Here is a 26,737-nt window from a genome sequence, read left to right on the forward strand (position 1 = left end):
CGTTTGCCGGCCAGACGAAGGGAAGGCCGCGGGCCGGTTTTTATTAGGGTATGAAGAGAACCGCTCTTGTGGTCCGAAGTTTGCAGAGTGATGATGCCTATGATCGGATCCAGGCCTGACCAGAAGCTTGACCGGTCAAAGTGCTCTCCTGCGGGGGCGTCGAGTCTGACTGCGAGGTGGATGGATGTGATATCCACTGGCCTACCACACCCATTTTAGGGCTGCCTAGACGAAGAACCCCACTGGTTCTAGAACCATAGGTAGCCGTCCTGCCACGTTCCTACGGGCGATAGACCACCTACCACAGAGCATCCTCCGTACACAGTTATACAACCCTTACTTGTAGAGCCAGGACGTGGGGGGCTAGGATGCCCCCTTTGGCACAAACAACAGCAGATCGATGGCCGGGTAAAGTAATGTGATATTGTAAACGCAGCTTCGAGGTCAACACGTGCCCAGGAGATGCTGCCGGGCTATCACTCTTCGAGGAAAGCTCTGTTTGGCCAGCCAAGAAACTGTATAGCAAAACATGGCATCATCAGGGAAACGGCACCAGCTTCTGGTAAGGAGGTGGACCGGGGCATTTTTTTTTTTCTTTCGCTGGGATGAGCTTGTTTGTCGCACACCACGTGGGTCGGCAAGGGATGTGACAGAGATGGAAAGAAAACAATACCTTTTGAGACGTGTGAAATGCCAGCCAGGCACCTCCCTGTCTCGTCGTTTTGCTGTCTTGCAGTGCAGCCGACGTAAGGCACGCATTAGTCTGCGTAGTCGAACAGGCTGTGGGCCAGAGAAGGCACTATGACGTGCAAACCGGAGACGTCTGAGGTATGTGGCATATCTGGCAAGCCTGGGAAGCCAGGGCCACATATAGAGGCCTCTTTGTGATGAGAACAGTTGTTGGAAGATCCGTGGCCAGAGGGTGAGAAGGAAAGGCATCTCGGTTCGGGTAACAGTCGCCACTCGGTGTCCAGGGCTTGGGGACCATCGATAACCAGCTTCCTCTCTCAGTAACAGACTCCCAGGGGGTCACACCGTGTTGCCCATCCCATCAGTCGATCGTGATGGTGTTTGTGGTCTGCGCCGCCAGAGATAAGTCGATCCCAGCCGGTCCGGCCATTGGTGAGGAAGGTTCCGATGCCAGTCTGTCCGCCACATGTCAGAAGAGTTAGTTGATACAAGCGAGCTCCTCCCTCCCTGCCACCAATTCCAACAAAGGTAGAAATCCCGCCAACATGGACGGCCATTCTCCGGGTGCAACCATGCCAGGTAGGTATGGTAGGCAGGCATGTATCCGTACGAAGGGCGCGTCTGAATCTTCATGGATGCCCCCTCGAGCCGTCGAGCGAGGGAATCTATTAACGACGAGGTCCTGGATCCCCGCCCCAGAAAGCGTCAAGCCGGTAAGAGGCTAACGTGCCGGGATGGTATCCCTAGCACCGAGCTGGCACATTTGGCACCGCTGGGACTCTCCACTCGCAGCCAGGCTAGGCCAGACACGGAGGCTAGAGCCCAGCGCAAATTCGCTCGACTGAGACCCTTGAGAGCTAGATCCTTGTCTCTCATCTCTGATATCGACAACTAGCCCCTCTCTGGGTGAGGGTGGTGGTGTTGTTGTTGTTGGTGCTGGTGGCATTGGGCTCTGTTAGACTGGCGCGCAATGGCTTTGGTCTGAATCAGAATTCCGCAGAACTGCCCAGGGAGGGATCCATGGATGATTGACGGGGTGCCTCCAGGGCTACCAGAGTGCAAGTGCAGGCGGTCTCTGCAGGTGGTTTTGTACTTGTAAACGAGTTCCCCTGGAGCTCGATCGGGGACAGGACCCCCCTCCCCCCCCCGGTAGGAGAACCCACTGTTACCACTAAACAGGGCAAGCTAAAAGCGCGGTAATGGGAAGTCGGGACTGCTGGCGCTGATTCTGGAGCCCGTTGATATTGTGGAGAGACTTCCAAGGTGATTAGAGGCCAAAACGGAGTCGCCGCCTTAGTCGTGCTCTCCCCATCTCCCTGGTCCATTTTGTAGGACGAGAGCAGGTAGAAAAAAAAAACACGCTTGCCATTCCTCTTTTTGACTCACTCTCTTTTTCTTCTTCTTCAGTCAAAACTCGCCCACGGCCGGCCAGCCTTGTGGTTTCCATCTGCGCGCGCGGTTCTTTGCTGGGAGTACACACTCTCAGAACCGACTGCGCTTCGTGCTTTTGCAGTGAGTGTGTGCCCACATCTCACAGCAGCACAAGTTAGTCGCAGCAGCAGCAGCACCAGTGGCGGCGGCAGCTCGTTTCTTTTGGCTGCAGGTGGATCTCAAATGTCACAAGGCACCCTCTACGGCTCCAGCTACAGGCCCTCCTCCCTCCCTCCCTCCGACTCCGACTTGACTCAACTGGCATGCATTGCACCGCCAATGCTTCAACCGGACCAGACCGCTAGATGCTCCCCAGCACCGTCACTGCTTCTGCTTTCGCCCAGCAGCTGACCTACATCCGCACACCCATCCTGAACTCGGCTCTTAAACCTTGGGCTACGTCGTTGATTTAGACAGCCTTCCTACATATACACACGCTTCCGCCCGCATGTGTGTACGTATCCCGACGACACCCTACCCTACCACGCATACCACGCATACCACAGACCTACCATTTGCCTTACCGTACCCTCCACTCCCTCGCCCTCCGGCCTGCCCGCCTGCTGCCCGGCCACCATAACCGAATCGCGACTTATACGCCTGTGCCCACCAACTCGCAAAACCCCGGTACCTGACGCTCTCGGGCCCAGCAACCTGTGCAATCTGCTCTGCAACACCAGGGAAACTCTTTTTAACTTCCGTCCGGCCTCGACCGACCCCTCCACTCGCCCGCCGTTGCTGCTCGGTTTGGCTTTTGAACCAGTCACACACGCCGATACAAGCCGCCAGCTGCCCTCGCGTCCCCCACGGACTCGTTGAGTCAAAGGATTGTGGCCTCGGACCCCATCTCATGTGTCACTGGCTATCCCTGTAAACGCCTTCCGCGACTTCCTGCGCGCCCATTCTCGATATATCCCAGCTTACACCAGCTCTTTTGGCCGAACCCGAAACCCCCACCACCGCCCGCCGAGCATCTCATTGCGCTTTTCCGCATTCCGTTCCGAGGGTACCCCCAGCCAGCTGACCTCGAGATATTCAATATCTCACCTCCTGTGCACCCTCCGCCACGGCCTCTTTGTGCGACTCCTCTGACTGTGTCATCTCACCCCTTCTGGCCGCCGGCGCACATCACACAGTAGTAAACGCCACAACGTACATCGTCTTGTTGCCCTCCAGCCTCGGCGGTTCCCTCTCCGCTTACTCAGAGTTCGCGCGTGGCCGTATCTTCGTGTCTGTTCCCCCTCGGTCCAGCCTATTTGAATTTCGACATGAACGGCAGACCGAGGAATAGGTAGAAACGACGACGCAATTCCTTCTGGCAGTCTCAAGGTTGCATGGTTTGCGAGGATATGATCTGTCCCTGCAGTTTGTTGTGCTGGTCCTCAGAGGACAGCCTTCCTTGTCCGTCTCGGTGACATATCGCCTCTTTGAGGCTTTCCGCTCGCTAATCATGGCCTTACCGCTTCCGCCCAGCATGGCCATGCTACTGCCCAAGGGCTTGGTGGAAAACACAGCAGAAGTCTACGCCGAGGTAGCCAGTTATCCAGTGATCCCACCAGAGAAGATTTACGAATACTGGCATGGTAAATCTCACCGCTCACCCTCTCCTGCAAGGCTTGCGCCTCTAATGCTTTCTTGCTCTCTAGTCTACACCACCACCTTCAGGAAGTTGATAGACCCTACTGCCCACAGATTGGAGAATTTCTGGTGGCATGTCTGGGGGAGCGATCGGCGCTACCTAAGTGGTCCAGCTCTGGCAAGAATCTACGAGGAAATATCCAAGGGCCCTACCTTTGTTCCCTTGAGGGGGCCTCCGAATCGATATGAGGGACCACCGGTAAAGCCGATCTTACTCGTTCTCACCGCTTTTAATGCTGATTCACCAGTATAGACGCCTCGGTTTAGTGCTCACGAGCTCGATCGACCCCGGCCAGGACAGCATCGGGGCTCGCCGTCCAGTCGCAATCGCGTCAGGACAGGAAAAGACCTAAGTGGTGAGGCTGAGGAAGAAGACGGCAAGAATGACCTTACGCGTCCAGCGACTCTACAGCAGCGCACATCGTCATCAGCGAAACCCCCTCCTACTCACTCAATCTTGAAGAAGCCGAGAGGGCCCTCGACCTCTGGTCCCCGCCCCACTGCACGCTTCATCTCCCCCCACGGTTCCGAAGATGAAGATGGCGACAACAAGGATGACGAGGAGCCCTCATCTACCAGCACTGCTGCAACCGGACTCGAAATGCAGGCCCGATCGCCTTCGACGAAGGGCGAGAAAAAGGCGCAGCAGCATCAGCATCATCACGTACCCAAGAAGTTTGTGGCCAGCACCCACTCCAAGCGTCGACCGGCCTTACCACGGCGGCAGAGCTCTCAATCATCAGCAGGCTCCGAGGCTGGGTCGCACCGAGCACCGACGCTCGCGGAGTTGCGGGGTGTCTCTGCACCACGGTCTCAAGGGAGCTCTGAATCGTCCGCGCAGTCTGATCTTCATCTGAGCGCCAAGGCGGCCGGGAAGCGGCCAATGACGCGCCTATCTCCCGATAAGAGAGTAGCTCACCGGAGCCATGCTCATGGTAAAGGCCCTGATCGAGACTTGGAAGAAGACGATGCCGAGCAAGCTGTTGCACAGAAGATGTCTCCACAGGAGGACCAGATTAGCATGCCGCCACCCGAGAGACAGACGCCTCGGAACGAGTTACATCCCAGCGTGTTTCAGAAGGTGCCAGTCTTGCCACTCGAGAGCCCTACCGGTGCTCCACGGATGTCGCGATCGCAGTCACATCAGGAACACCCTCGGCCGAGGAGGGACGACAGTGTTGGCAGGCGACCGCCTCATGGGCTGTTGGCGTCGAGTGTCTCGGCCATGTCCAACGTCGCAGCTCGAGGTACGTTCGACTCGGAGATGCCCATCCCCGAGCCCCAGACGATACCGCCCCCGAGAACGGAGCCCTTGCACCCGGGCGCGATTCCCATATCGCCAGGTGGCTTGACTTCGCGGCCTTCAGCGACCTCTTTGCTCGAGTCTCGCTTCACGCCCACCCAGCCGAGTGCGACGCCACCGGTCCCTTTCGGACGCTCCAAGAGTCAACTCACCCTCCTCCTGGAGCGAGAGAAGGCTCGGGGCGCAGACACGAAGCCGCGGCATCCGTAATTACGATGGCATCACCACTAATCAACTACTTGTAATACATAATACGTTTTTCTGGTTAGCCTGCGACTCTTGGTATACCGAGAGACGCAGACTCGCCTGACGATGTCGGTCTTTTTTTTAGAGCTACGAGGGAGCCCTCACAAGACATGGAGAGTTTCTGTCAGCTGTGTAAGTTAAAGTGTTGAATTGTGCTTGGTCGTTTTTCAACGGCATGGGTTGGGAAAAGGACTCGAAGCTCTCGGGGGCTTCAAAGCGAAATATGCATGTTTTTCTTTGTTTGCGGGGTTTTCTATTATCTAGAGCGCAGGCTCCTACAGCCTGATTTGGTTTTGATTTTGATTTTCTTTCATCAAAGATTCCGGTGCAAGCGCAAAGGTTATGCATGGCATGGCATGGCATGGTTTAGGAAGGAAAAAGTAAGCTGCCACTATCGAAAATCATTTCTTTGTACATAAACCCCTATAAGTTTGGCTCCCATGAATCAAGAGTCTGTCAGCAAGTTGCCAGAACAGTTCTGTCCGCTCTTTATCACACATTACTGGTTTGTTTTGATACTCTCTCGTCATCATCCTTTGCAACCTGCTTATCACACTCCCCCGTGTTGAGCGGACGAGTTTGTGATTCTCCCCTATCACTTCTACCCTTGTGACCAAATGGCTGGTAGGAGATGCCAAGTTTGGCGACAACTCCGACATGCCAAGGCACACCATCCCACCGAGGGGAAAACCGGTGTGCCTTTGGTGAGCGAAGACCGAGAGGAGACAACCTTGACCCGAAGTAGGTAAATTTTACGAGACAGAAATTCGATATCTTAACTCCGAAGACAACGAGAGAGTTGGAGGGTTGGAGGGTGAGTTTCAAAAAGGCTTTGATAAACATACCAACTCCTCGGGACCAAAACGTGGGGGGCTTGCATGCGCAAGTGGCTCGAGGTCATGCAACCCTTCCAACTCTCCCAAGCAGGGGTCAGTTCAGAGTAGTTGGCTCGACACAAAGGGTGATCAAGAAATACACCTCGATGCTAACAATACATATCATCGCCTTATGCCGGACATCCTACCACTTGCACTCCGATGGGTGTGGAGGATGCCGAGGTAGCTCTTGTTTCCAGCCTGTCCACTACTCTGACGCCAAGCTTTCGTCTCATTTTGTTGCCATTGCGTGGTTGTTTTGGGTATCTGTACACAGTATTCAAGAGGGAATCGTCTCATCTGACCACTCTCATTATCCCTGTCCCGAATCCGGTTCCCCATCGTTCTGATGTGAGAGGCTGACATCTGCATCGCATCCACATGATCTCATCTCCCTGGCTGCAATTCGCTGTGAATTCTCCCGACTCCCTTCCTCAAGAGCATTGGCTCACAAGATCTGTTGGCCCACTCCTCCCGAACCCACCTCCGGGTTCCCCAGGCGGTTCCATATCTCCGTCGATCCAACCTTACGCTTGCTGAACGATATACAGTGGGTTTGAGCCATGTGAATGGCAAAAGAAGCCCATGAAGAAAATCCTGTCGGCTTTGCAAGCAGATCAGGGCTTCTTGACAGCAGAACCAGTGTCAGCAGAAGAAGGCTAGGTGCTCTGCTACTGTAACATGAACAGTGACCAGTTGGCTTTCCTATGCATAGAGGTGTGAGCAGTTAACGTCGAACTGACTCCCGGGTATGTTGGACAGACGTTCTTCCCCGAATTGCTTTGAGAGAGCGCCTCTTCGTCGTACTGTGATATTGTTGCCCTCTTGGGGTGAGCTGTACCACTCACAGATGCTCCACGCAGGCTCAAAGATCGGATACCAGACACCGCATCCTGCATGCCTTGAGGATGAACAGCTTCATTCTCAATCTCTAACACTCTCTTGACTAGTTGATTTGGTGTTCGAGGTACTGCATGCCCCTGAAACTCCAGCATCCTCGGAGAATGGGCGCTCGTCATGTCCGACCCCCCTATGCCCCTATGTACCAGCCTCATCCTTCATGTTGAATGAACTCGCTCATGAGGTCTTTTGGCCCGTCGATGTCTTCGTATCTCAACCACCCATGGTAGACTTTTCTCACGAGAATGGCACTTCCCGGAGTCTTCCTGCTGTTCGTGTGGGTTGTGACTGAGTGGCACGTTCCATATTTCGTCAAAACTATATCCAGCCGGACTTGATCTAGCCAGACCCAGATTTCATTCAAGTTCGAAGATGTTCGTCTCCAATTCTACATAGTTAGAGATGGTTTGAAGCATCCGAGTGCATGGCTCCATGTCGTGCAGCACCGTGAGAGAGTCGTCCAAAGAGGTCGAAGTGTCAACACCCAGCGTCAAAGTGCCTCTGAAATATCCGCTCCGCTGACAATACACTCTTCCCACCTTCCTAGGACGTAGTCACTCAGTTTTCAGGTTGGGCCAGCGGCTCTCCCGCTTCCGGAGCTTGGCGCAAAGGTCCAGAGCCTGCTGCCGAGCAGATCCGGCTAAAGAGGCCGGAGGGCCGGCCAATCCCACGTCTTCGCAAAGATAAGCTTCTGTCACCAGCAGCCTGCATCCGACGGCAGTGGCACTTGAGCTCTCCCTGCCAATAACACGATCTGCATACCCAGAAGAGTGCCAGTTCGAGACAAACATACCCCACAAACGCAGCCCGGATCTCTTCTGCCGTGCGTTTGCAAACAACGAGGCATCCACTTGATAGGCGAATATAAATTACCCACGCAAGCTCCCCCCGAATGAGCACCCCAGACGCACTCCCGACTGCAGAGTCGATATTAACTAGTTAATCTGCTGGCATTGCGGCAGTTACAAGTCAGGATGCGAGCTTGCGAATCCAGCCCGGGGTCTGGATCTCACCCGACCCCGACATCCACGCGGGAAGGTTATCACTGATGGCAAACAGCACCTCTGCTCCGTTTTTTGATGTTTTACAGCATTTCGTCACCGGTGACCGGGATTCGTCTATCCTACGAAGATGCTAAAGTGGAGAGAGTGACATACCGTCAGATTGTCGAGATGCCTACCTGTCTTGGTCATCGCCTCGAGAAATATAGCCGTCGCATACGGCAGCCAGTATCTCGATATTACACCCTGGGGCACGGCTCATAATCCACACATACAACCTTCTGCCGATACATACTAGGGCTACATATACCGATCGGGGACCCCTCATCCCACCCGCTCCCATCCCCTCCAGCTCAGTGACACTCGAGCCTCTCCGCCGAAGCTCCTCGCCCACGCACGCCAAAGACCCGCGAACCATGCACTGGACCACCGCCCTCGCCGCGGCGGTGCTCGCCGCCGCCGCGCGCCCGGCCCACGCGCTGCTGCGCTTCTCGTGCTCGCAGCTCGTCGTCGACCGCATCGACCCCCTCGTGAACCCGGACCAGGCGCCCTCGCCGCACCTGCACCAGATCGTCGGCGGCAACGCCCTGAACCTGACCATGGACCGCACCGGCCGGATCCCCGAGCAGGCGACCTGCACGACGTGCACCTTTGCCGACGACTTCTCCAACTACTGGACCGCCGTGCTCTACTTCCGCGCCCGCAACGGCACCTTCCGCCGCGTCCCGCAGCTGGGCAACGTCTTCTTCGAGCAGGCCCGCCAGGGCGGCATGAGCATCTACTACATCCCGACCATCGGCAGCATGCCCTCGGCCGGCGCCGTCACGGCCTTCAAGCCGGGCTTCCGCATGCTCGTCGGCAACCCAAACTTCCGCACGCAGCAGGAGGCCAGCCAGTTCCGCCAGCTGACCTACACGTGCATGCGCAACCCCAACGACCGCTCCGGCGAGACGATGCACTTCCCGCGGCAGCCGTGCCGCGCGGGCATCATGGCCAACGTGCGCTTCCCGACGTGCTGGGACGGCAAGAACCTCGACAGCCCGGACCACATGAGCCACGTCTCGTACCCGGCCGGCGGCACCTTTGAGCGCAACTCCCCCTGCCCGGCCACGCACCCGGTCAAGATCCCGCAGCTCTTCTACGAGACCGTCTGGGACACGCGGCCCTTCAACAACAGGGCCGACTGGCCCGAGGACGGCAGCCAGCCCTTCGTCTGGAGCTTCGGCGACCCCACGGGCTTCGGCACCCACGCCGACTACGTCTTTGGCTGGAAGGGCGACGCCCTGCAAAAGGCCATGGACTCCAACTGCGTCAGCTGCCCGCAGCTCAAGTCGCAGACCATCCAGCAGGGCAACCAGTGCGTCAAGGAGCGCATCGTCAAGGAGGACATTGACGGATGTAAGTGCCTTTCTTTTTTTTTGTGGGTGTTGGAAACAATGCTCATACCTCTCGTCTTGTTACTCTGGCTAACGGTTTGTGTCACTACATAGGGTTGACACAACTTCCTGGAGATATGCCCGTGACATATAAATAGACTAGCGAGAGGGAGATGTTCGGTAAGGATGGACTCAAGCGACGAATGTGTGCAGTGTGACCTGTCACTCTATTTGACAGGTCATGAAATAGGGGAAACCGCGGCATCAGTCCCTACGAGAACACGCAAGTCACAATTCACCACAGCTACCAAGGATGACACTAGACGAGTCGAAGAAGGAACAGAGGGTATCCCAATCATAAAATTTTCCAAGTATGTAACATCAGTATGGCAGTGGGAGTAGAGTACATCTCCGAATGACCCTGTAAGGTTTGATATATCCACATGGCTGAGAGAAAAGACATTCCCCAGAACGGGCATTTATACACACACATACAAACAATATGTACCCAAGAGCTTCTTTTCTCTCCCGCCCGAGGTGCCAACACTGACAAAACCCCTGATAGTAAATATGCACAGGTAAAAGGAAAGATGCACAAGCAGATCGCTGAACCCAGACCGACACCTATCAGTCCCTTGTCTGTATGCAAGAAAGGGGAACTTCGTTGTTGCCCATCATTCGAGATGAAATCTCTTAGAAAGCAAAGACAGCGGCACCGACGAATGCCGACAGCGCGAAGGCCGCGACGCCGTTGCGGGCGGCACCCGCAGTGACGGGGCCGGAGGGCTTGCCGCAGCCGGAGCCGGAGCACACGGCAGCGCCGGTAGGGCCGCTGGTGCCAGGCTTGGTCGGCGAAGCAGCGTTGTTGGTGCCGTTGGTGTTGCCGCTGCCACCGACGACGGGCAGCGTAGGCTTGGGCTTGGGAATAGTGACAGTGGAGAAGAAGGTGGCAGTGGTCTGCTGAGTGCTGGTGGACGGGCAGTTGGGGCCGGGGCAGATGGGAGAAGCTCCATTGCCCCCGTTGTTCCCTCCGTTGCCTCCGTTGTTGCCTCCGTTGTTGCCTCCATTGCCTCCGTTTCCTCCGTTGTTGCCTCCATTGCCTCCGTTGCCTCCGTTGCCGGGGCACATGCCACCGACGCAGACCTCCTTAGAGCCTCCAGCGGGACCAGTAGGCTTGGGGCCCGTAGGGATGTGAGTCTCGGTGACGGGGCAGACGGTAGTGGAGATGGCAACCTCCTCCGTGACGACAATGGTGCTGTGGGCAGGGCAGTTAGTCACGGTAGGGGCGCACGAGGTGATGGTGCGGGTGGTCGTCGAGTAGATGGTCGAGGTAGTCATGGACGGGCCGGTGCTGGTCGGCGGAACGCTAGTGGTGCTGTTGCCGTAGGGCGTCGACGTGGGGACCGGAGAAGTGGGGACCGGAGAAGTGGTGGGCGGGACCGAGGTCGACGGCACGGAGGACGAGGGAACCGAGCTGCTGGAGCTGCTGGAGCTGGTGGGAGACGTAGTCGGGGCCGTAGTGGGAGACGTAGTGGGGGCCGTGGTGGGAGCCGTGGTAGCACTGGTAGAAGAGACGCTCGAAGAGGAGCTGCTGGAAGACGAGCTGCTGGAGGACGAGCTGGTGCTTGAGACAGTCGACGAAACACTGGTAGAAGTGCTGCTCGATGACGTGGCGGTGGACGAGGCAGAGCTGGAACTGGAGCTGGAGCTGGACGAAGAGCTGGAGCTGGAGCTGGAGCTGGAAGAAGAGCTGGACGAAGAGCTGCTGGAGCTGCTAGACGACGAAGTCGTAGTGGTGGAGCTGCTGGCAGTGGTGGTGGTCGTCGTCGAGGCCGTGCTGGTGGTCGAGGTCGTGCTGGTCGTGGAGGAAACAGTCGACGTGGTGACGGTGGTGGTGGGACGGCTGGGGTTCATGTGCTCGCCGACGATGGCGTAGAAGGGCTTGCCGCCGTTGGCGTTGGCGTTGGCATCGGCGAGCTGGGCATCCCAGAAAGAGATACCGGCAAAGTTCGTCACATCCTTGTACTGGTCGATCAGGGTGTTGGCGGCGCTGGGCGTGATGTAGCCGGAGATGGCGGGAGTGGCAGGCAGGCCGACGTACAGCTTGGCGCCGGCGCTCTGGGTGCCACGGAGGAATGTGGCCCAGTCCCTGAGGTTGAAGCCGTTGCCGGTGGCGTCACAGCCGGGGTTGTTGTAGAACTGAATGAACAGGGCATCGAACTTGGCAAAGGTGATCATGGTCTTCATCTGGAACCACTGGTCGGCAAGGGGGCACTGGGGAGCACCAGTGATGATCTGAGAACCCTTGCTGTCGCCGATGAGCTTGTGCAGCCTGTTGATCATAGCGATGTAGCCGGTCTGGTCGACAAACTGCTTCTCGATGTCAAAGTCGAAGCCGTCAATGACGTTGGGCTCACTGGGGCTGATGTCAAAGGGACGGGGCCCAGTCCAGCTGCTGTTGACGGGACCAAAGGCATTCCACATGAAGTTGGCAAAGTACTCGCCGTTGTTCACACTCGAGACGGTGTAGTCGTGAGCGGCATCGGCCCCCCAGACACCTCCGATAGAAAGGAGGATCTTCTTGCCCTGTTGCTTGCAGTACTTGATGTCCTGCTGGATGAAGGAGCAGTGGTTGTTCAGGCGGGAGCCGGGATAGACGTCGCCAGAGCAGTGAGCAGCGAAGTTGCTGGTGGGATAGTGCATGACGGGGTCCTGCTCAGGGGAGGCCGAGATGAAGGAGAGGGTCACGTAGTCAATGTCCACAGAGTCACAGTAGTGGGCGAGTCTGTCGCCGACTCCGGTCTGGCCCCAGTAGACGTTGACGGCACCGGAGGCGAGAGCGGGTGCGGCGGCGGCGGCGGCTGCCACCGCGATAGATTGTTTGAGCTGCATTTTGAATGAGGGATTAGAGAGTGACTGGCTTGCAAAAAAAGGAATGTATAGTGGCCGAGGCCGTAGGGAGCGTGAGGGAGGGGGCGTTGAAGCAACGAAAGGACGCAAACAAATGTTTGCACGGCTGAAGAGCAGGCCGTTGGGTGATGAGTTGACAAGACGGTAGAAGAGAAGGAGAAGGGGAACGGGAAAGGCGTTGAAGAGCCGGCTGCCCTACCTAGATATCCATCTGCAACGGCCAGTCTAAGCCCAGTATGATCCGGGGTGGTCATCTTGGTGTCGTCCCAAGCCAATGCAAAGTGGTGGAGTTAGCCTTGACAATTTCCGCCTGCGGCATCGATGGGGTGTGTCATCTCAGGGGCGAGTGAGCCGGGCAGGCGCTGCCTGGATTTCGCCAGGGAGGGGATCGTGGTAGCGAAGGCTCTGTCATCAGCTGTTGGTGTGTCTGTGTGTGCGTGTGGACATCCAGTGTGTGAGTGTGTGTGTGCTGGTCCCAAAAAGGACCAGACTTACACGCACGAAGTGGTACAAGACCGAGATGGCGGCTCGCCCATGTCACTAATTAGGCCGGGCCGGGACCTAGTGTCATCCAGGAACAGGTCTAGCGTGGAGAATATTGACAGGGGACCGATGAGAAAGGGGGCATTCTGGCCTGGTGATTGGCCGTGACTGTGCCCAGACTTGACAATGGTGTGTGAGGAGAACGAAGTCATCACCCCCCTGCGTGAACCAGGCGGCCGACTGGGCCAGAAGCGCTTGGTCTTCCCTGGTTCCTGTGCCGTACAAGTACTTGTATGTAGGACCAGGTCTTCGCTGAGGACCACAGACGGACGGGGATGACTGAGGTTATCACAGTCAAGCTTGGATCATCGATCCGCCTGCCCATTGCAGCAAGAATTGCGCAAATCTTTCCCCTCGATCAACGTCATGATAACACATAGAGGCCAAAGTGCACCCAAATCCTCGGCTCGACGGTCCAGAATGAGGGCTCCTGTGGCTGCAGAAACAAACGACTGGGCTGAAAATTCAATAGACGAAGAATCAGCATTGCATACTCCATACCCAGGCAGGCAATGTGCCGCACACTGTAGCGACAAGAGCTAGGTAGACAAGCACTCACTCATCACACAGCCAAACGAGACGCCACCAACAACGTATGGCTGCCTAGCACAGTACTGTTGAAGATTGTCACTCACAGTGCATGCGGCACAGCGGGCCACCTTGGCCGCCGTGAGCCAAGGTTGGTCTGGAGGAGTGAGCGAGATTGGAAAGGACGCCCTACTTAGTCGGGACGACAATGCAACGCGAAGGTTCTGCGGACAATGCTCGTTGGCGGGCGAGATGGCGACTTGGTGGGTTAGGAACTCTGCAGATCCGGCAAGCCGGCCAAAACAGCCCAAAACGCAATTATATCCGTGTGGGTGAGGGATGGGATGACCTGGCCAATTGCTGACGGTGGGGGCGGTCCTTTCAAGAGACGGCGCCTGATGGGAAGCCGGGTTCACCCCTGGCTAGTCAGGTTAATTAAGGTAGGTAGCTTGACGACAGAGAATATCCCAGCAAGAATGGGACCAGCACTGGGCCTTCCCGAGACATTCTCCGTCCGTAGATACCCATCCGCACTCCGATATGGGCGGAGAGTTGGGAGCCGGTGGAGAGTGGGAAAAGGCTGGCCGTTGGAGGCTCCATTCCACAAAAGCCACATTCCAGACGATTGAGACCAGAAGATGGGGTAGAACCGTAGAAAGGGTCCGACCAGCTCCTGACATCTGTAGTTGCGCGGTTTAGGTATCCCAGTTTCTGAGCCGAGTACTGGTGGAGTGTACTGATCATACAGAAGATGCACGCATAGACAAACGGCTCGAAGGATTCATTGCTGCGAAGAAGAATCAAATGAGGTGGCATTGACAGAGAGCGCACGCAATCCGCGCAAGGAAAGATCGGGAAATTAGCCCACAGGAAGGAACCCTCACAGCACTCTCGCGGTGACTTGGCTCGCTTGGCAAGGACAGTGCAGGGTTTTTGCAGGGGAACAGCACCCCTGGAGGGCCTAGTCGCACCTGCAGCAATTAGCGCCTGACACCACAAGACTGCTCTCCACTTCTGTGTAACCGTCAATGCAGCGCAGGTCTCGAGGTCCTCGTTGACCTTGTGTAACCATTCAGAGTCGACAACCAAGAAAAACCAAGACCATGTCGAAATGAACAACTCCCTCGACAACAGGCAGCAATGTGGAGTTGCGCACCTTCGCGGATAGGTGTAACCGCTCAGCCTGGTGGTTCAATCTCGCCTTTCGTCGTCTACAAGTAGGTGTCTGGCGACTGCGGCTGGAAAAGGGTGTTGTTGCCAATGCTAATTTTGGCAGACCAAGTGGACTGGCCTGGCTTACGTCCGAAACTACTTACCTGCCAGGTAGGTATCTCGTGTCTTGAGCTCACCGCGTATACGCAATGCCCACCCACCACAACGTTTCATTCCCCACCAGCTCCCATAACTGCTCAACCTGGATGGCTTGAGTCATTTTGGGGGTCCTTGTCAAATGATAAATGAGGGTGGAATACGCGTATGATGAAGCTGGTCAGGTTGGCCAAGACTTGACGGACAACGTATTCGCTTCAACCGGACAAGTGGTTGGTCTCAGGGGCACGAAGTCATCCAGAGTCGATGACTGCACATTCTGGGCCCTTTTGCCGAAATCGACGTCTTCCTTTTGTGTAACATCAAGGGACGGTGTCTGAAATTCAGGGGATCTCTCGAGGACGCTCAAGCGAGTTGCAGACCCGGCATCAACGGCTGCTCTGTCGCTTTGAGCTCCTGAGGGTTTCTCAGGGGCGACTTGATGCCACTGTTCGGTGTTGTGGTGTGGTTCATCCCTCCTCAGTACAGACAGTATGTTTTTTTTTTCGTCTCGGTCGGAAAGGGGGTTGGGTCTCCGCCGCCCCCTATTCCCAGAGCGTAGGGCCAGAACATCAGTCGCGCTGGTCCTGGGCACTTGACGGAGCACTATGTGACTGTTCAACTAACTTTCTGATCTTCTCGCAGAGCAACCGACACTCGTGTTGACAAGACCTTTGTGTCTATTGTTGTAGGGTTTGTATTGTTCTTTGTCCGTGTTTTGCACTCCCAGCCACAAGTGAAAACAAAGGAGAACTGGCAAATTGTTTATCACCACGTATTGTTGCTCCCTTTGTCCCACAGTATGCTCTTCTTCCTCCTTCGATCGAAGAAGACATCGTAGACAAGATAAATTGCGCGCCTTCGGCTCGACATGGCAAGTATGAGGCTCTTGAAGCTGCATCCGCGTGAGTCAAAGAGGCCTCAGATGCCCGCAAAACGTGTAGTAAACAGGCAAGATGGCCGCGACAATCCTCTACAAGACAGTCTGGAGCGTCTGCACCCACTACAAGATCACTCCCAAGCCCCTACTGACCAGCCAGCAACTCCGCGAGGGCCAGGATGGCATCCGCATCGCCAGGAAGCGGTCCCTCGTCCCGGACACCACTCCCTACGCCGCCGCCGCCGCCGACGACAACAGCATCTTTCCCTTCTGCTGTGGCCCCTACAACAGCACCAAGCCGCCGAAGCCCGACCGCCTGACCACCGACGTCGTATACGGCTGGTGCGACCGCTGCGTCGAGATCTACAGGCCCTTCTCCAGGATGCACTGCACCGAGCTGCGCAGCGAGGCCGCCGTGCTCGGCTTCTGGGCCTACATGTCCCGGCACAACATCTCCACGGCCGTCAAGCCGGGCGTCGTGCCCCCGACCGCCTTCCTCACCGAGCCGGGCGGCAGCAGGCGGGAGGAGACCCGCCGCCGCATGGAGTGCCTGGCGCTCGGCGCCGCGCTGCGCCGCAACACGACCAGGCGCGCCGACGAGATGGTCGAGATGGTCGAGTGGGTGCGCATGGAGACGCTGCGGTGGGCGGTGAGCGGCACCTGGGAGGAGTACAAGCGGCAGCTGCTCCTCGAGATGCACGCCGGGTACCCTGAGCATCCCGGATTGCCCCGAGAGGACGAGGACGAGGGCCGGGGCGCAACCGGGGTGGTTAGCGAGCAGCCCCGGCGACACGAGCAGATGCAGATGCAGATGCCTGGCATGCCAGCGCCGACCGCGATCCCGCCCCCGCCGCAGAGAGCGCTGCCTGCGCCGCCGCCGCGCGCGGTGAAGAAGAGAAAGCTGGAGACGGACGCCCCTCGCCCGGGATGCTCCGGCGGCGGTCCACCGAGAGCCCCTACTTCTCGCTTCGCCAGCATCGACTGGGACCCGCCTGCGGCACCAGCGGCCGCGGTGCTCAACGATGGCCGTCATCCTTCCTTCAGGCGTAAGCCCCTGCCTCCCGGCGCCAGAGCCAGGCCCGCGGCTTCCAAGACAGTCTCGAGCGGGAGAAAGCTAACCAAGCGTCACCCGGCCGCCGAGAGCAAGGCCCGAGAGACGACGCAGGCCAGCCACGTCATGAGCGACACCGACGGCACCATTCCCTTCATGATGCTCCCCCACTCCCCGCCACCGCCCTCGAAGAAGCCCGCGCCGTCTCCTCCCAGCGAAGTGTCGTCGATATCGTCGTTGTCGTTGTCGGATGATACCCCATCGTCGCAGAGCGGGACCCACGCGCCGCAGCAGCGAGACCACCTCGTGCCCTCAAGCAGCAAGCAGATTAAGGATCTCTTCAGCTCCGATGGGTCGAGCGAAGTCTCGGGCCTGACGTCGGAGGCCTCCTCGGTGATGCAGTACCCCGGCAGCATCGACGCCATCTGCAAGAAGGAGAATCAGAAGAAGAAGGACGAGAGGGGCGAGACGAGATACGGCGGCGCCGTGGCGCCCAAGGTAGGCGAGGCCAAGGCGGGACAACACGCGCCTGTGGTGAGCACGCAGCCCTATCGTAGCCCGGATAAGGCCGGCGTGCCGCTGCCGCGCCAGGATGATGCGCCATCTACTAAACAGCGAGCGGCAGCTCTTGAGAAGCAGGCGGCAACTCTTAGGAAGCAGGCGGAAACTCTTAAGAAGCAAGCTAAAGCATTTAAGAAGCACGCGAAACCTACCAAGAAACGAGCGGAATCTTCCAGCAAACGGTTGGCATCCACTATCTCAGGATCATGGCTTAGTGCCCTTTTCACGCCGGTAGGACCATACTAGACGCTCTTCATCTGGGAAAGTAAACCGAATGTTGAAGACGGGGCGGCGCTCAGTTGTGAGCAGGATATGGGATATATGGTTCACCTAGATTGTCAGACTTTGCAATAGAATCTCCTTTGTCTTCACACACATGTTGCAGTTAGGAACGCTCAATATAAACGTTGTTTCTTCTCAATCAATATCCAAGTAGTGCTACTTACACGTGAGCAAGCCAAAAACACTCACTTCTTCTTCCCCCCCTTTCCACCCTTGGCGCCCGACTTGCCTCCGCCTCCGCCTCCACCTCCGCCCTTGCCGCCGGCGCCGCCCGCCATCATGACCCTCAACTTGGCCACCGGCACGCAGTTGGCCACCTCCTCCTGCTTGACCGCCTTGATCAGCTCCACCTCGCGCGGCCACATCTTCTCCGTGTCGCGGCTCTGCTCGTCCAGCACGCCCTTCTTCCCCGCCGCGGCCTTCCACCCCTCGAGCACCTCCTTCAGCGCCTTGTTCTTCTTGACCGCTCCGGGCTGCATCTTGGCCTTGTACTTGACCTTGGCCATGGCCGTCCACGGCCCGCAGACGGGCACGGCCTCGAGGATCTCGTCGCCGGCCAGGGGCGTGCCGACCAGCGCGTCGAGCGCCGTCAGGTTCGCCTGCTCCGCCTCGTCAAGCACCTCGACCCCTTCGTCCAGCATCAGGCGCCGCAGCTCCTCGTGCTCCTTGGTCGTCTGCTGCTGGCGCTGGTGCTGCTGGCGCCGGCGCTCCTTGATCGCCGCGAGCTGGGCCTCCTTCTCGGCCTTGAGCTTGGCCTCGGCCTCGGCCTTTTGACGTCCGGCTGCGGCGCCGATGAGCGCTTCGACAGCGGCGCGGTCCTCGTCGTCCTGGTCCTTGTACTTGGCGGCGATCTTCTTGGCTTTGCCTCGCTGGCCTCGTTTCGGGGCGGCTTGTTTCTGTTGTGTGGGTGGATTCGGTCGGGAAGGTGGTTGGGGCTGCTTTTTCGCATCCTCGTCCGGAGCATCATCCTGGGCGGCGCTGTCCATATCTTCATCGCCGACAGGAGCTTCCTCAGCAGCTTCCGGCTTCTCTTGCTCGTCTTCTACATCGAGTTTGGCGAGCTCCTCCGTCGGAGCTTGTGGCTTGTTCGTCTGCTCCTCGTCTGAGTCGCTCTGACGCTCTTGCGATGGCTGAAGAGGATTAGCGCGAGGGGCGGACGCTTCGTCACCTTCATCGTCAGAGTCAGAGTCACTCAAGTTGTCCCGATCGTCCTCGTGAAGGGTCTCAGCATTCGACCTGGCTGTCTCTGCCGTCTCAGATCTCGAGAGGCTACCGACTTCAGGCAGCGTATGCAGGCGGTGCTTGACATGTTTGGCCTTGCTCTCCTCGCTGATCTTGAACATGATGCCGAACCCGAGCAATAACTGTGCCGGCGCTAGAAAGTTCTTTTTGCCTCTGATCATGAAGCTGCCGGTGGGAAGAAACTCTCCAGCAGGAGCTGATTTTGACACTTGATCAGCTGTCACCCAGTAGGCACCCATGCCTGCCTTCGAGTCCCAGGCATTTGAGGCGCAGACTGCTAAATTCCCAGCCTGCGACAGCGTGGAGGGCGGTATCGGTGCGTCGGGGGTTTGAGGGTTATTCTTGATGATGACGCTTGGAGCGCCATGAAGGTCTGCATGAACGTACACGTCTCCCTTGCGGAGATAGCGTCTGTAAATCATCTCGTTCTGCTGCGCATCCCGGCCTCCCAGAACGAGATAACCATCGGAGGAAATGAACCACAGGAACTTCTCAAACCAGAACTGCTTCCGGATTGGTTGCAGAACCGCCTTCTCCTGCTTCAGCCCCTTTTTGAGATCCGCGTTAATCTTCTGTTCCGCATTCTTAAGCGCTATTGACGACTGCTCGACGGTCTTCTGCTGTTTCACCGCTGCCGTGCGCTTCTCTTCGTAGTACTCCCTGGCGTTGCTCCAGGGTGAGAGACCCAGATTGATGTCAACCTCTAGCAGAGAATCGGCAGCCTTCTCCTTGCCCTCCTTGGTGTCCAAATCGTCATCATCTTCAGACACTGAGGAGTCGGTGTCATAGTCAAAGTTGTCAAACTCTTCATCATTCTCCTCCTCCTCGCCGCTAAGACGCAGGGTAATCATGTTGTCTTGAAGCTTGAGGGGCAGCTTGATGATCTCTGCGACAGGATTGTTCCGCTTCTGCTCCCGTTCTATGAGCTTGTTGATGTCGACCCAGTCCATGCCTTGCTGCACCAGTCCGGCAACGGCATCCATGGCTTCCTGCACGCGCTCGACATTTGCCTCGATGGCAGCCGCCTTGCGCAGGTTGATCGACTGAGCTTCTTGCAAGCCCTCGATTCGTTTGGCATGATCCTGCCTGGTGGCCTCTATCCTCCTCTTGGCAGTCTCCTCGCGCTCCTGAAGTCGTGATTCCAATTTCTGGCCCTCAATGGATGAGAAGAACTCGTCTACGGTTTTATTGAAGGTCTCGAAATCCAAAATTTTGTAGGTTGGGTCGTTGCTGAACTGAGCAGGTTGGAATGGGTGAAAATCTTCGTACAACAGGCCCTCGGGTTTTTCGGCGTTCACAGCATCACCATCTGCGCGAGGTCTCTTCTTGGCAATGATATACCCCTTGCAGGTTGGCGAGTTTGTGACTTCATCAACAATCCGTCGAGCTTCTTCCAATGCCTTGAAGAGTCCCTCGAAGAGCTCATCATTCTCGAGCACTGCGGCGGGCTTCGAGGTCGAATCGAAGCCGGTGGCCTGAAATGCATGGTCCACAAGCATCGGGGGGAGCTCCGTCATGGTCGTGGCCAGGCCTCTCCTTAGCTCATCCGCGGCTTTCCTGCTCGCCTTCTTTCCCGTAGCCGCGGCCCTTGCGGCCTTCTCGGCCATCGTCCCTAACGCATTCCGCAACCGCTCTTTGGTCAAGGCCGGGACGCCGTTGTAGTTTTGTCGGTTCTCCAGAGAATATTTTAGACCGACGCGCTGCGGTTCCTGGCCCTCGCCTTCAGGTACATTCCGGAGCAAGGTGATGATGTTGAGCTCGGCATCTGTGAGGATGACATTGCCGCTGACGAAGAACTCTAGATATAGACGGTAAGCGCCGTTGCTGAACTGGAACTCTATGATCCTGTCGGTGCCGATCTGCGAGACACCGGTCACGCGACGGGTCTTGAGGAACTTGCGCAAACGAGCGACAAAGGGGGATGGCGCGGCGGCCGTTGTGCGGGCAAAGTCGGTAAGATGGCAGCGGAAACCACAGTCAATGACCAGCTGCTTCTTGTTCTCGGGCTGCGCGAACTTGAAGAGGAGGATTTTGGAGGAGAGGTCGTAGATATTGGCAAGCCGCAAGTTCACCAGACTTTCCTGGAGCTCATGCGAGATGGCCTGTTTTTACCACAAATTAGTAAAGTTGTCATTGTGCTTTGCCAGTCTCTCCCGTACCTTGACGTCTAGTGAGGAGAATCTTTGCTTCATCTTGAGGGATTTTGGGTCCGATTGCTCGGGACCGAAAATTATGAAGCAGAATAGCAGAACGGAATGCAGCAATCTCAACTTTGCAGTGCCAAATCTGGTATGCTGTCATTGGGCCAGTCCTAAGCTTCGCCGACAGAGTCAGTACTCAGTGTGCGGAGGGGTCTAGTGGAGGGGCATTGCTGTTACGTCAGGCCGATTGGACGCCGGAGCGCTCACTAATGCAGCTTAGCTGCACCACAAACACAAAATATAAAAGGAAGAGTCCCCCGTAAGGTCGCATTAAAATGTACTCGTTTCTCTTTGCAGTCGATTGCTTCCGTAGACGTGTTGCAGCTCAATGCAACCTCAAGGCATCGCGATTTTGGTTTCTATGGCGCAGATTGCCCTTGTCAGAGCAAGGATTCAATCGTAGCTTTGGCACGAAAGTGGGCAATTATCGCTGACAAAAGTCCCGACCCTCAATTTTCATTAATGACAGGTCCCGCCCTGAACGGGCTGTATATATCAATTTAGATCGAAAATTGGTTGGCCCCTTCGGGTGGCCTAACGGAGTGGGTTACGTTATATCGAACGTACTTATTGACTTTTACCATAAATACCCGTGCAACGGCCCAAATACTCCATTTAAAAATCTTTGGAACCTCTGTTCGATCTTCGGTCGATGACAATTTTTTTTGGCCAGAATATTTTTTTATTCCTCAATCGACGTTCATTCTCAATCAATCCGTGCTTTTTTCCTATCATTCCTAACTGCTTCTATTTTTTTTTCTTGGAAATGCATCGCTCTTCATGGCCAGGTTGTTTGATCTTTGCATCCTGCACCTGTAGTCAGAGGCTGTCAAAGCTTCAATCAACTGTTCAACGTAGCTAGAAGAGACACAAGGACTACCGGTGCACAGTCCGATCTTGGCCAACTTTACAATATTCTCGAGAAGAAGGAAGTCTCTGCGGGTGCGGGACCGAGTGTCCAATGCGTTGAGTGGAGTAAATCGCATCTACCCAGGTTGGTATTCATGCGCGAAGGCATCTGTACCGCGTCCAAGGCAGGTCAATGCAAACAATGATCGAGACGACTCTCGGCAGCCTTGATAGATACTATGCGCATTTGGCTACGATTCAACATTTGACACAATTTGAATTGAAACCCAGTTGGTCCAATTGAGAACTAAAGTACCCGGGTACTTTGAACTCCCATGCCTGGAATGCGGCATCGTCCGAGACAGCGGGGACAAAGATTGCCATGGATCTTCGACCCCAACGGCGTATCTGCTCTGGAATGTATAAGATAATGTTTAAATCGACAAGCTCTGGAAAGTTCCCAGCAGTGTTCGACGGCCATGGCTCTTTACCGGAGACCAGACCCCAAACCAACATTCAACATGACTGCATGTTTTGATGGTGCCAGATGCTGCCACTATTTTGACAGGATTAGCGCGTGTATTGGCGACAGCTGGCCGTTTGCGATATACTCCGTCCCCACCATCACCTTCCCACTCTGCGCCTCCAAATTGGAGATCTTCATCGTTGCGAATAGAGACACTTCTGGCTCTCCTGGTTTCGCACAGAATAGAGCAAGATTCTGGCAAGAAATCTACCATGGCGGCCAGGTAACACACCGTCACATCGTCACATGTGATGGACCTCCCTACCGCGTTCATTTGGCAACGGGCCAGTGAGGCCCCAGCCGTGAAGGAGGGTGTGGTGGACCTTTCAGCTCGCCTCGTCCTTCGCGAAAACAGGTCCCTCGGCCTGCCCCGTGGGCTTTAGCGCCCATCACCTCGACAGGGATCGATGCCGGAGTTGTCATGGCAACACGTCCCTCGGCAAGGGTGTCGATGCGGTTTTGTGGGATTGCGGCCAGCTTGACACGAAGGAAGTCGACCTCCGGGAAATTGGCCAGCACAGTCGCAGTCGACGCAACAGACTGGCTGCGGACAACGACGACGAGGAACACCTCGCTTTCCAAGACAGTGCGCAATCGAACTCATCGAGGACTTTGCAATTGCGTGGCTGGTCAGATTGGAAGAGGTGGGCTGGCCACATAGCATTTTGCTACGAGACGCACAAGCCCCCTCAATTGTGGTTCGCTGGTTTGGAGACCTGCAGCACGTCGTGCCAATAACATCCATCCACGACAGATGTCTGAGGAGCAAATACGCAACGAGGTTGGGAGAGTGGAAGGGCTTGGTGCCCAAGCAGCCAGTCGAAGTCCTCTTGCAACGGTGTGCATCTCAGATGGCCGAGGGTCATCGAGCAAACTTCCCTCGGGGATGGTCTGACTAGACAGATCGAATCACTAATCTGGCTCGTTAACTAGTCTACGGGGTAATAGTCTGGAACATGCACATGTCACAATCCCAAGGTTCAGTCCTGAGCACTTGTCTCAGCTATCGATGTTGCTTGAGGATCTACGGGGCGGGTTCTCAGGGCAACCAGCGCACTAACTCGGTTCCAAGCCATCTCCAGCCAGACTAGCGAGACCCCAATTACGAGGCCCGCTTGCTGCCATGGCACTTTTTTGGTCCATCCCGAGATTCAATATCACGACATTTGTGACTTGTCTCAGCAGCCATTGAAGCTCGAGGATGCGTTCTTTTTGCAACGGGTCTCAGGAGCAACCCAGGATGGTTCAACAGGAGCCGCCCTGCCAGTCTTTCGAGTTGCTCCAAGTGTGGCTCGCAGGCAAATGCAGAAGATCATCACAGGCCCAGAGAGGGAGGTTGGGGGGCGACGCGGACGTGCTGGCCGAATCACAACCGCAACCTCCTTCTGATGAGGATGAGCCGGGGCATAGGGGCAATAGAGACGGAGGGACAGGGGACCTACAGGGACCTCAGCGGGTCCGCTAGGCAGTTTCCAGTGGATGGTAAACACATGCAAGGTCTCTCCCCCACCCAAAGTAAACACAAGATGCAGGCGCTGGCCACACATAAACCCTGCTCATGATCCCAGCTCTGGCCAGTCGGGCATCGTCCTCACAACAACGCCAGACAAGCCCCCAGCCCACCGCTCTGCAGCAGCTCTCCTATTTCATCCCAATCTCCTCGCGCCTCTCTCGCTCTTCCACTCTTTCTCCTCTTCTTTCGTCCACTCAGATCCAGACACAACTTCACCGCCAGAACAGTCCCCTGCTTCCTCTTCCATCAGGAATAAAAGCCGAAGAAGAACTCGGATTCTTCTTTCCTTTTCTCCCTGTCGACTTCTTTCTAGGAAAAGAAGCCAGAGGATTCTTCTTTGTCTTCCTTTCGAACACTTCGGAAGGTCGCTGAGAAGAGTACTCTCGCGTCCTAAAAGGTCGTCAACCTGGATTTTGAAGCCCGTGTTCCGGTCCCTTTCAGCATCTTCCCGTCAGCGTACAGGGAGTCAGAGACCGAACAAACCACCACCCAATCCACTCACGAAGAGCTAGAGATCAAACTCCCCCACAAAGCCGGACGGGAAGGTCAATACTCTTCTTTCTCTGCTACTGCCGATCTTCCTCCCCGCAAGGAGCAGTCACGCTACAGCGAAGAAGAGGTCCGTATCACTCGTGAAGAGGATCGTTACCGCCGTCCCGGTGTCCGTCAAGAGTACTACCGCGAAGAACGCAGGTCAGTAAACTCGCGCGTCTTTGCTGCTTGCTAGTGCGGTTGCCGTTTTATGTCCTTTTTTTCCGTTGTAAAGCGTTCTTCCACAGCAACAGCCTGGCTGACTCGGCACCCTCTAGGCCCTCTCACGCTTCGTCTTCCTACTCCGAGACTCACATTGAGACCGACCGCCACTCGCACCACCGAGACTACAGCACCCCCATCGACGTTGCCGAGCGCGAGTATCGCTCTCGCTTCCAGCCCAACTACCGCGAGGAGGTCCACGTAACCGGTTCCACCGTTGACGGTCCCCGCTACCCTTCCTACCACCAGGAGTCTGCTAGCCGTGTTGACGACACCACCGTCGACCCGCCCACCCAGCGTCCTGTTTACCACAAGGACGTGAAGATCACCGAGGAGACCGTCGAGGTTCCCCGCTACAGCAACACCCCCCGCCAAAAGTCCAAGATGGGTTACTACGACGAGGACGGTAGGTCTTTTTTCCTTGCTTTTCACGCGCGCTTCCCCATCCTCCCCCAACACAAGGCTAATGCAGCCATTCACAGGCCACTACCACTCCTTCCGCCACGGAATCCACAAGATGGCTGACAGGATGCTTCACCCTGAAGGTCACGAGAAGGTCGAGATCACCGAGATCCGCGAGTCTCGGGGTCCTTCCCGCCGCGCCTCTTCTGAGGGTGGCTACGTGCCCAACACGGTCACCATTCCCTGCCATCACATCCGCCTCGGCGACATCGTGATCCTCCAGGGCCGCCCCTGCCAGGTCATCCGCATCTCGACCTCCAACGCCACGGGCCAGCACCGCTACCTCGGTGTTGACCTGTTCACCAAGCAGCTGCACGAGGAGTCGTCCTTCATCACCAACCCTGGCCCCAGCGTCGTCGTCCAGACCATGCTCGGCCCTGTCTTCAAGCAGTACCGCGTCCTCGACATGCAGGACGGCACCGTCGTCGCCATGACCGAGTCTGGCGACGTCAAGCAGAGCCTGCCCGTCATCGACCAGTCCAACCTGTGGTCGCGCCTGTCCAAGGCCTTCGAGTCTGGCCGCGGCAGCGTCCGTGTCCTCGTTGTCAGCGATCACGGCCGCGAGATGGCTGTCGACATGAAGGTCGTCCACGGCTCCCGCCTGTAAAGGATGGATAGATTTGCCGATCTCATGTATAGATAGTGCTTTGGAATGAATCGTATGGTAAAGACTTTGAATTTTTCCCCTGCATATGATTGTCGCAAAGGGATGGGACAATTGGCACGATCTTTGGTTTTTGAAAATGGACAAAAACTTGGACGGCGTCTTGTCGCATGGACATTGTTGAAGCTGGACATAGCTAGTTTTTGTATATGATCTAATGGAAGAAGTGTCACTCAACTATCCGTTCTGCTGTGCTTGAATTCATTCTTCCCAGTGCCGTGGCAATGGTGAATCATACGGAGAGTAAGTGAGCGACGTAAGGTGTGTATTGTCGGCTCCCCCAACCCATCTGCCCATTAATGATCCACCTCGGGATCCGACCCTGGTCAGATTAGTTGACGTACTGCTAACAGAAGTACTTGACTATCCATCAAGCCCATCGGATTTAGGTAGTGGGATAGCCCTTCTGAGTTCTAGGGCAAGGATGTGACAAGGATATTGATCGTTAAGATTGAGGTAGCTCCTGATGAACTTCCGTCAACTAGGTATTTAGACACCTACTTGCCCATTAAGGTTCCTAGCCGGCCGGCGATAAGGTTGTCAACGGCATTCCGGTCCTAGGATCTGTCTTACTTGAGGACAACTAAACTAAAAAGAAAACCTAGACCTAAGACATACTTAGACGATCTAACTAGCTCGCTGCTATTTAGGCAAATAACTATAAGAATATTTTTAGTAATATAACTACTTTATATATCCTATCTAAATAGTTATTAGCCTAAAGATAGTAAATATTATATATAGCTTATAGTAAAGAGAATTACTAGCTAAGTATAACTGTTTTACTAGCTAGATATAATCTTAGCTAGACATAACTTTTTAAGCCCTTTAATTAGCTGTATTCTTATCTATTAAGAGCTCTTATCTATCTTCTTTTCTGCTAATTTCTACTAGCTGTTAGGCAGCAATAGGTTATAAAGTGGTGCAAAATATATTGATAAAGTCTAACTCTCTACTATAGGTGCTATTATGGCAGAATAGAGCTAAATACCAGCATAATAGTA

General features: G+C 55.9%; 6 protein-coding genes across 6 annotated transcripts; 4 read left to right on the forward strand and 2 right to left on the reverse strand.

The window, feature by feature from the left end:
* Positions 1-3,595: 3,595 nt before the first annotated feature.
* On the forward strand, positions 3,596-5,272 carry E0L32_011326 (uncharacterized protein; the record flags this gene model as incomplete). The annotated part of the gene is made up of 3 exons (XM_031134043.1): positions 3,596-3,704; positions 3,768-3,958; positions 4,013-5,272. The coding sequence occupies 3 exons, from the start codon at positions 3,596-3,598 to the stop codon at positions 5,270-5,272; spliced, it is 1,560 nt and encodes a 519-aa protein (XP_031000720.1).
* Positions 5,273-8,500: 3,228 nt separating this feature from the next.
* E0L32_011327 (uncharacterized protein) lies at positions 8,501-9,862 on the forward strand (the record flags this gene model as incomplete). Its single annotated transcript, XM_031134044.1, has 2 exons — positions 8,501-9,482; positions 9,711-9,862. The coding sequence occupies 2 exons, from the start codon at positions 8,501-8,503 to the stop codon at positions 9,860-9,862; spliced, it is 1,134 nt and encodes a 377-aa protein (XP_031000721.1).
* A 291-nt stretch (positions 9,863-10,153) lies between these two features.
* On the reverse strand, positions 10,154-12,352 carry E0L32_011328 (uncharacterized protein; the record flags this gene model as incomplete). Its single annotated transcript, XM_031134045.1, has 1 exon — positions 10,154-12,352. One exon carries the CDS (start codon positions 12,350-12,352, stop codon positions 10,154-10,156), a length of 2,199 nt encoding a protein of 732 aa, XP_031000722.1.
* A 3,353-nt stretch (positions 12,353-15,705) lies between these two features.
* On the forward strand, positions 15,706-17,487 carry E0L32_011329 (uncharacterized protein; the record flags this gene model as incomplete). Its single annotated transcript, XM_031134046.1, has 1 exon — positions 15,706-17,487. The coding sequence occupies one exon, from the start codon at positions 15,706-15,708 to the stop codon at positions 17,485-17,487; it is 1,782 nt and encodes a 593-aa protein (XP_031000723.1).
* A 221-nt stretch (positions 17,488-17,708) lies between these two features.
* On the reverse strand, positions 17,709-20,957 carry E0L32_011330 (uncharacterized protein; the record flags this gene model as incomplete). Its single annotated transcript, XM_031134047.1, has 2 exons — positions 17,709-20,867; positions 20,925-20,957. The coding sequence occupies 2 exons, from the start codon at positions 20,955-20,957 to the stop codon at positions 17,709-17,711; spliced, it is 3,192 nt and encodes a 1,063-aa protein (XP_031000724.1).
* Positions 20,958-23,899: 2,942 nt separating this feature from the next.
* On the forward strand, positions 23,900-25,676 carry E0L32_011331 (uncharacterized protein; the record flags this gene model as incomplete). The annotated part of the gene is made up of 4 exons (XM_031134048.1): positions 23,900-24,218; positions 24,274-24,547; positions 24,664-25,013; positions 25,090-25,676. The coding sequence occupies 4 exons, from the start codon at positions 23,900-23,902 to the stop codon at positions 25,674-25,676; spliced, it is 1,530 nt and encodes a 509-aa protein (XP_031000725.1).
* Positions 25,677-26,737: the final 1,061 nt, after the last annotated feature.

The sequence above is a fragment of the Thyridium curvatum genome (genome assembly GCF_004353045.1).
Source record: "Thyridium curvatum strain D216 chromosome Unknown NODE_103_length_128479_cov_82.219210, whole genome shotgun sequence".
NCBI lineage: Eukaryota > Fungi > Ascomycota > Sordariomycetes > Thyridiales > Thyridiaceae > Thyridium > Thyridium curvatum.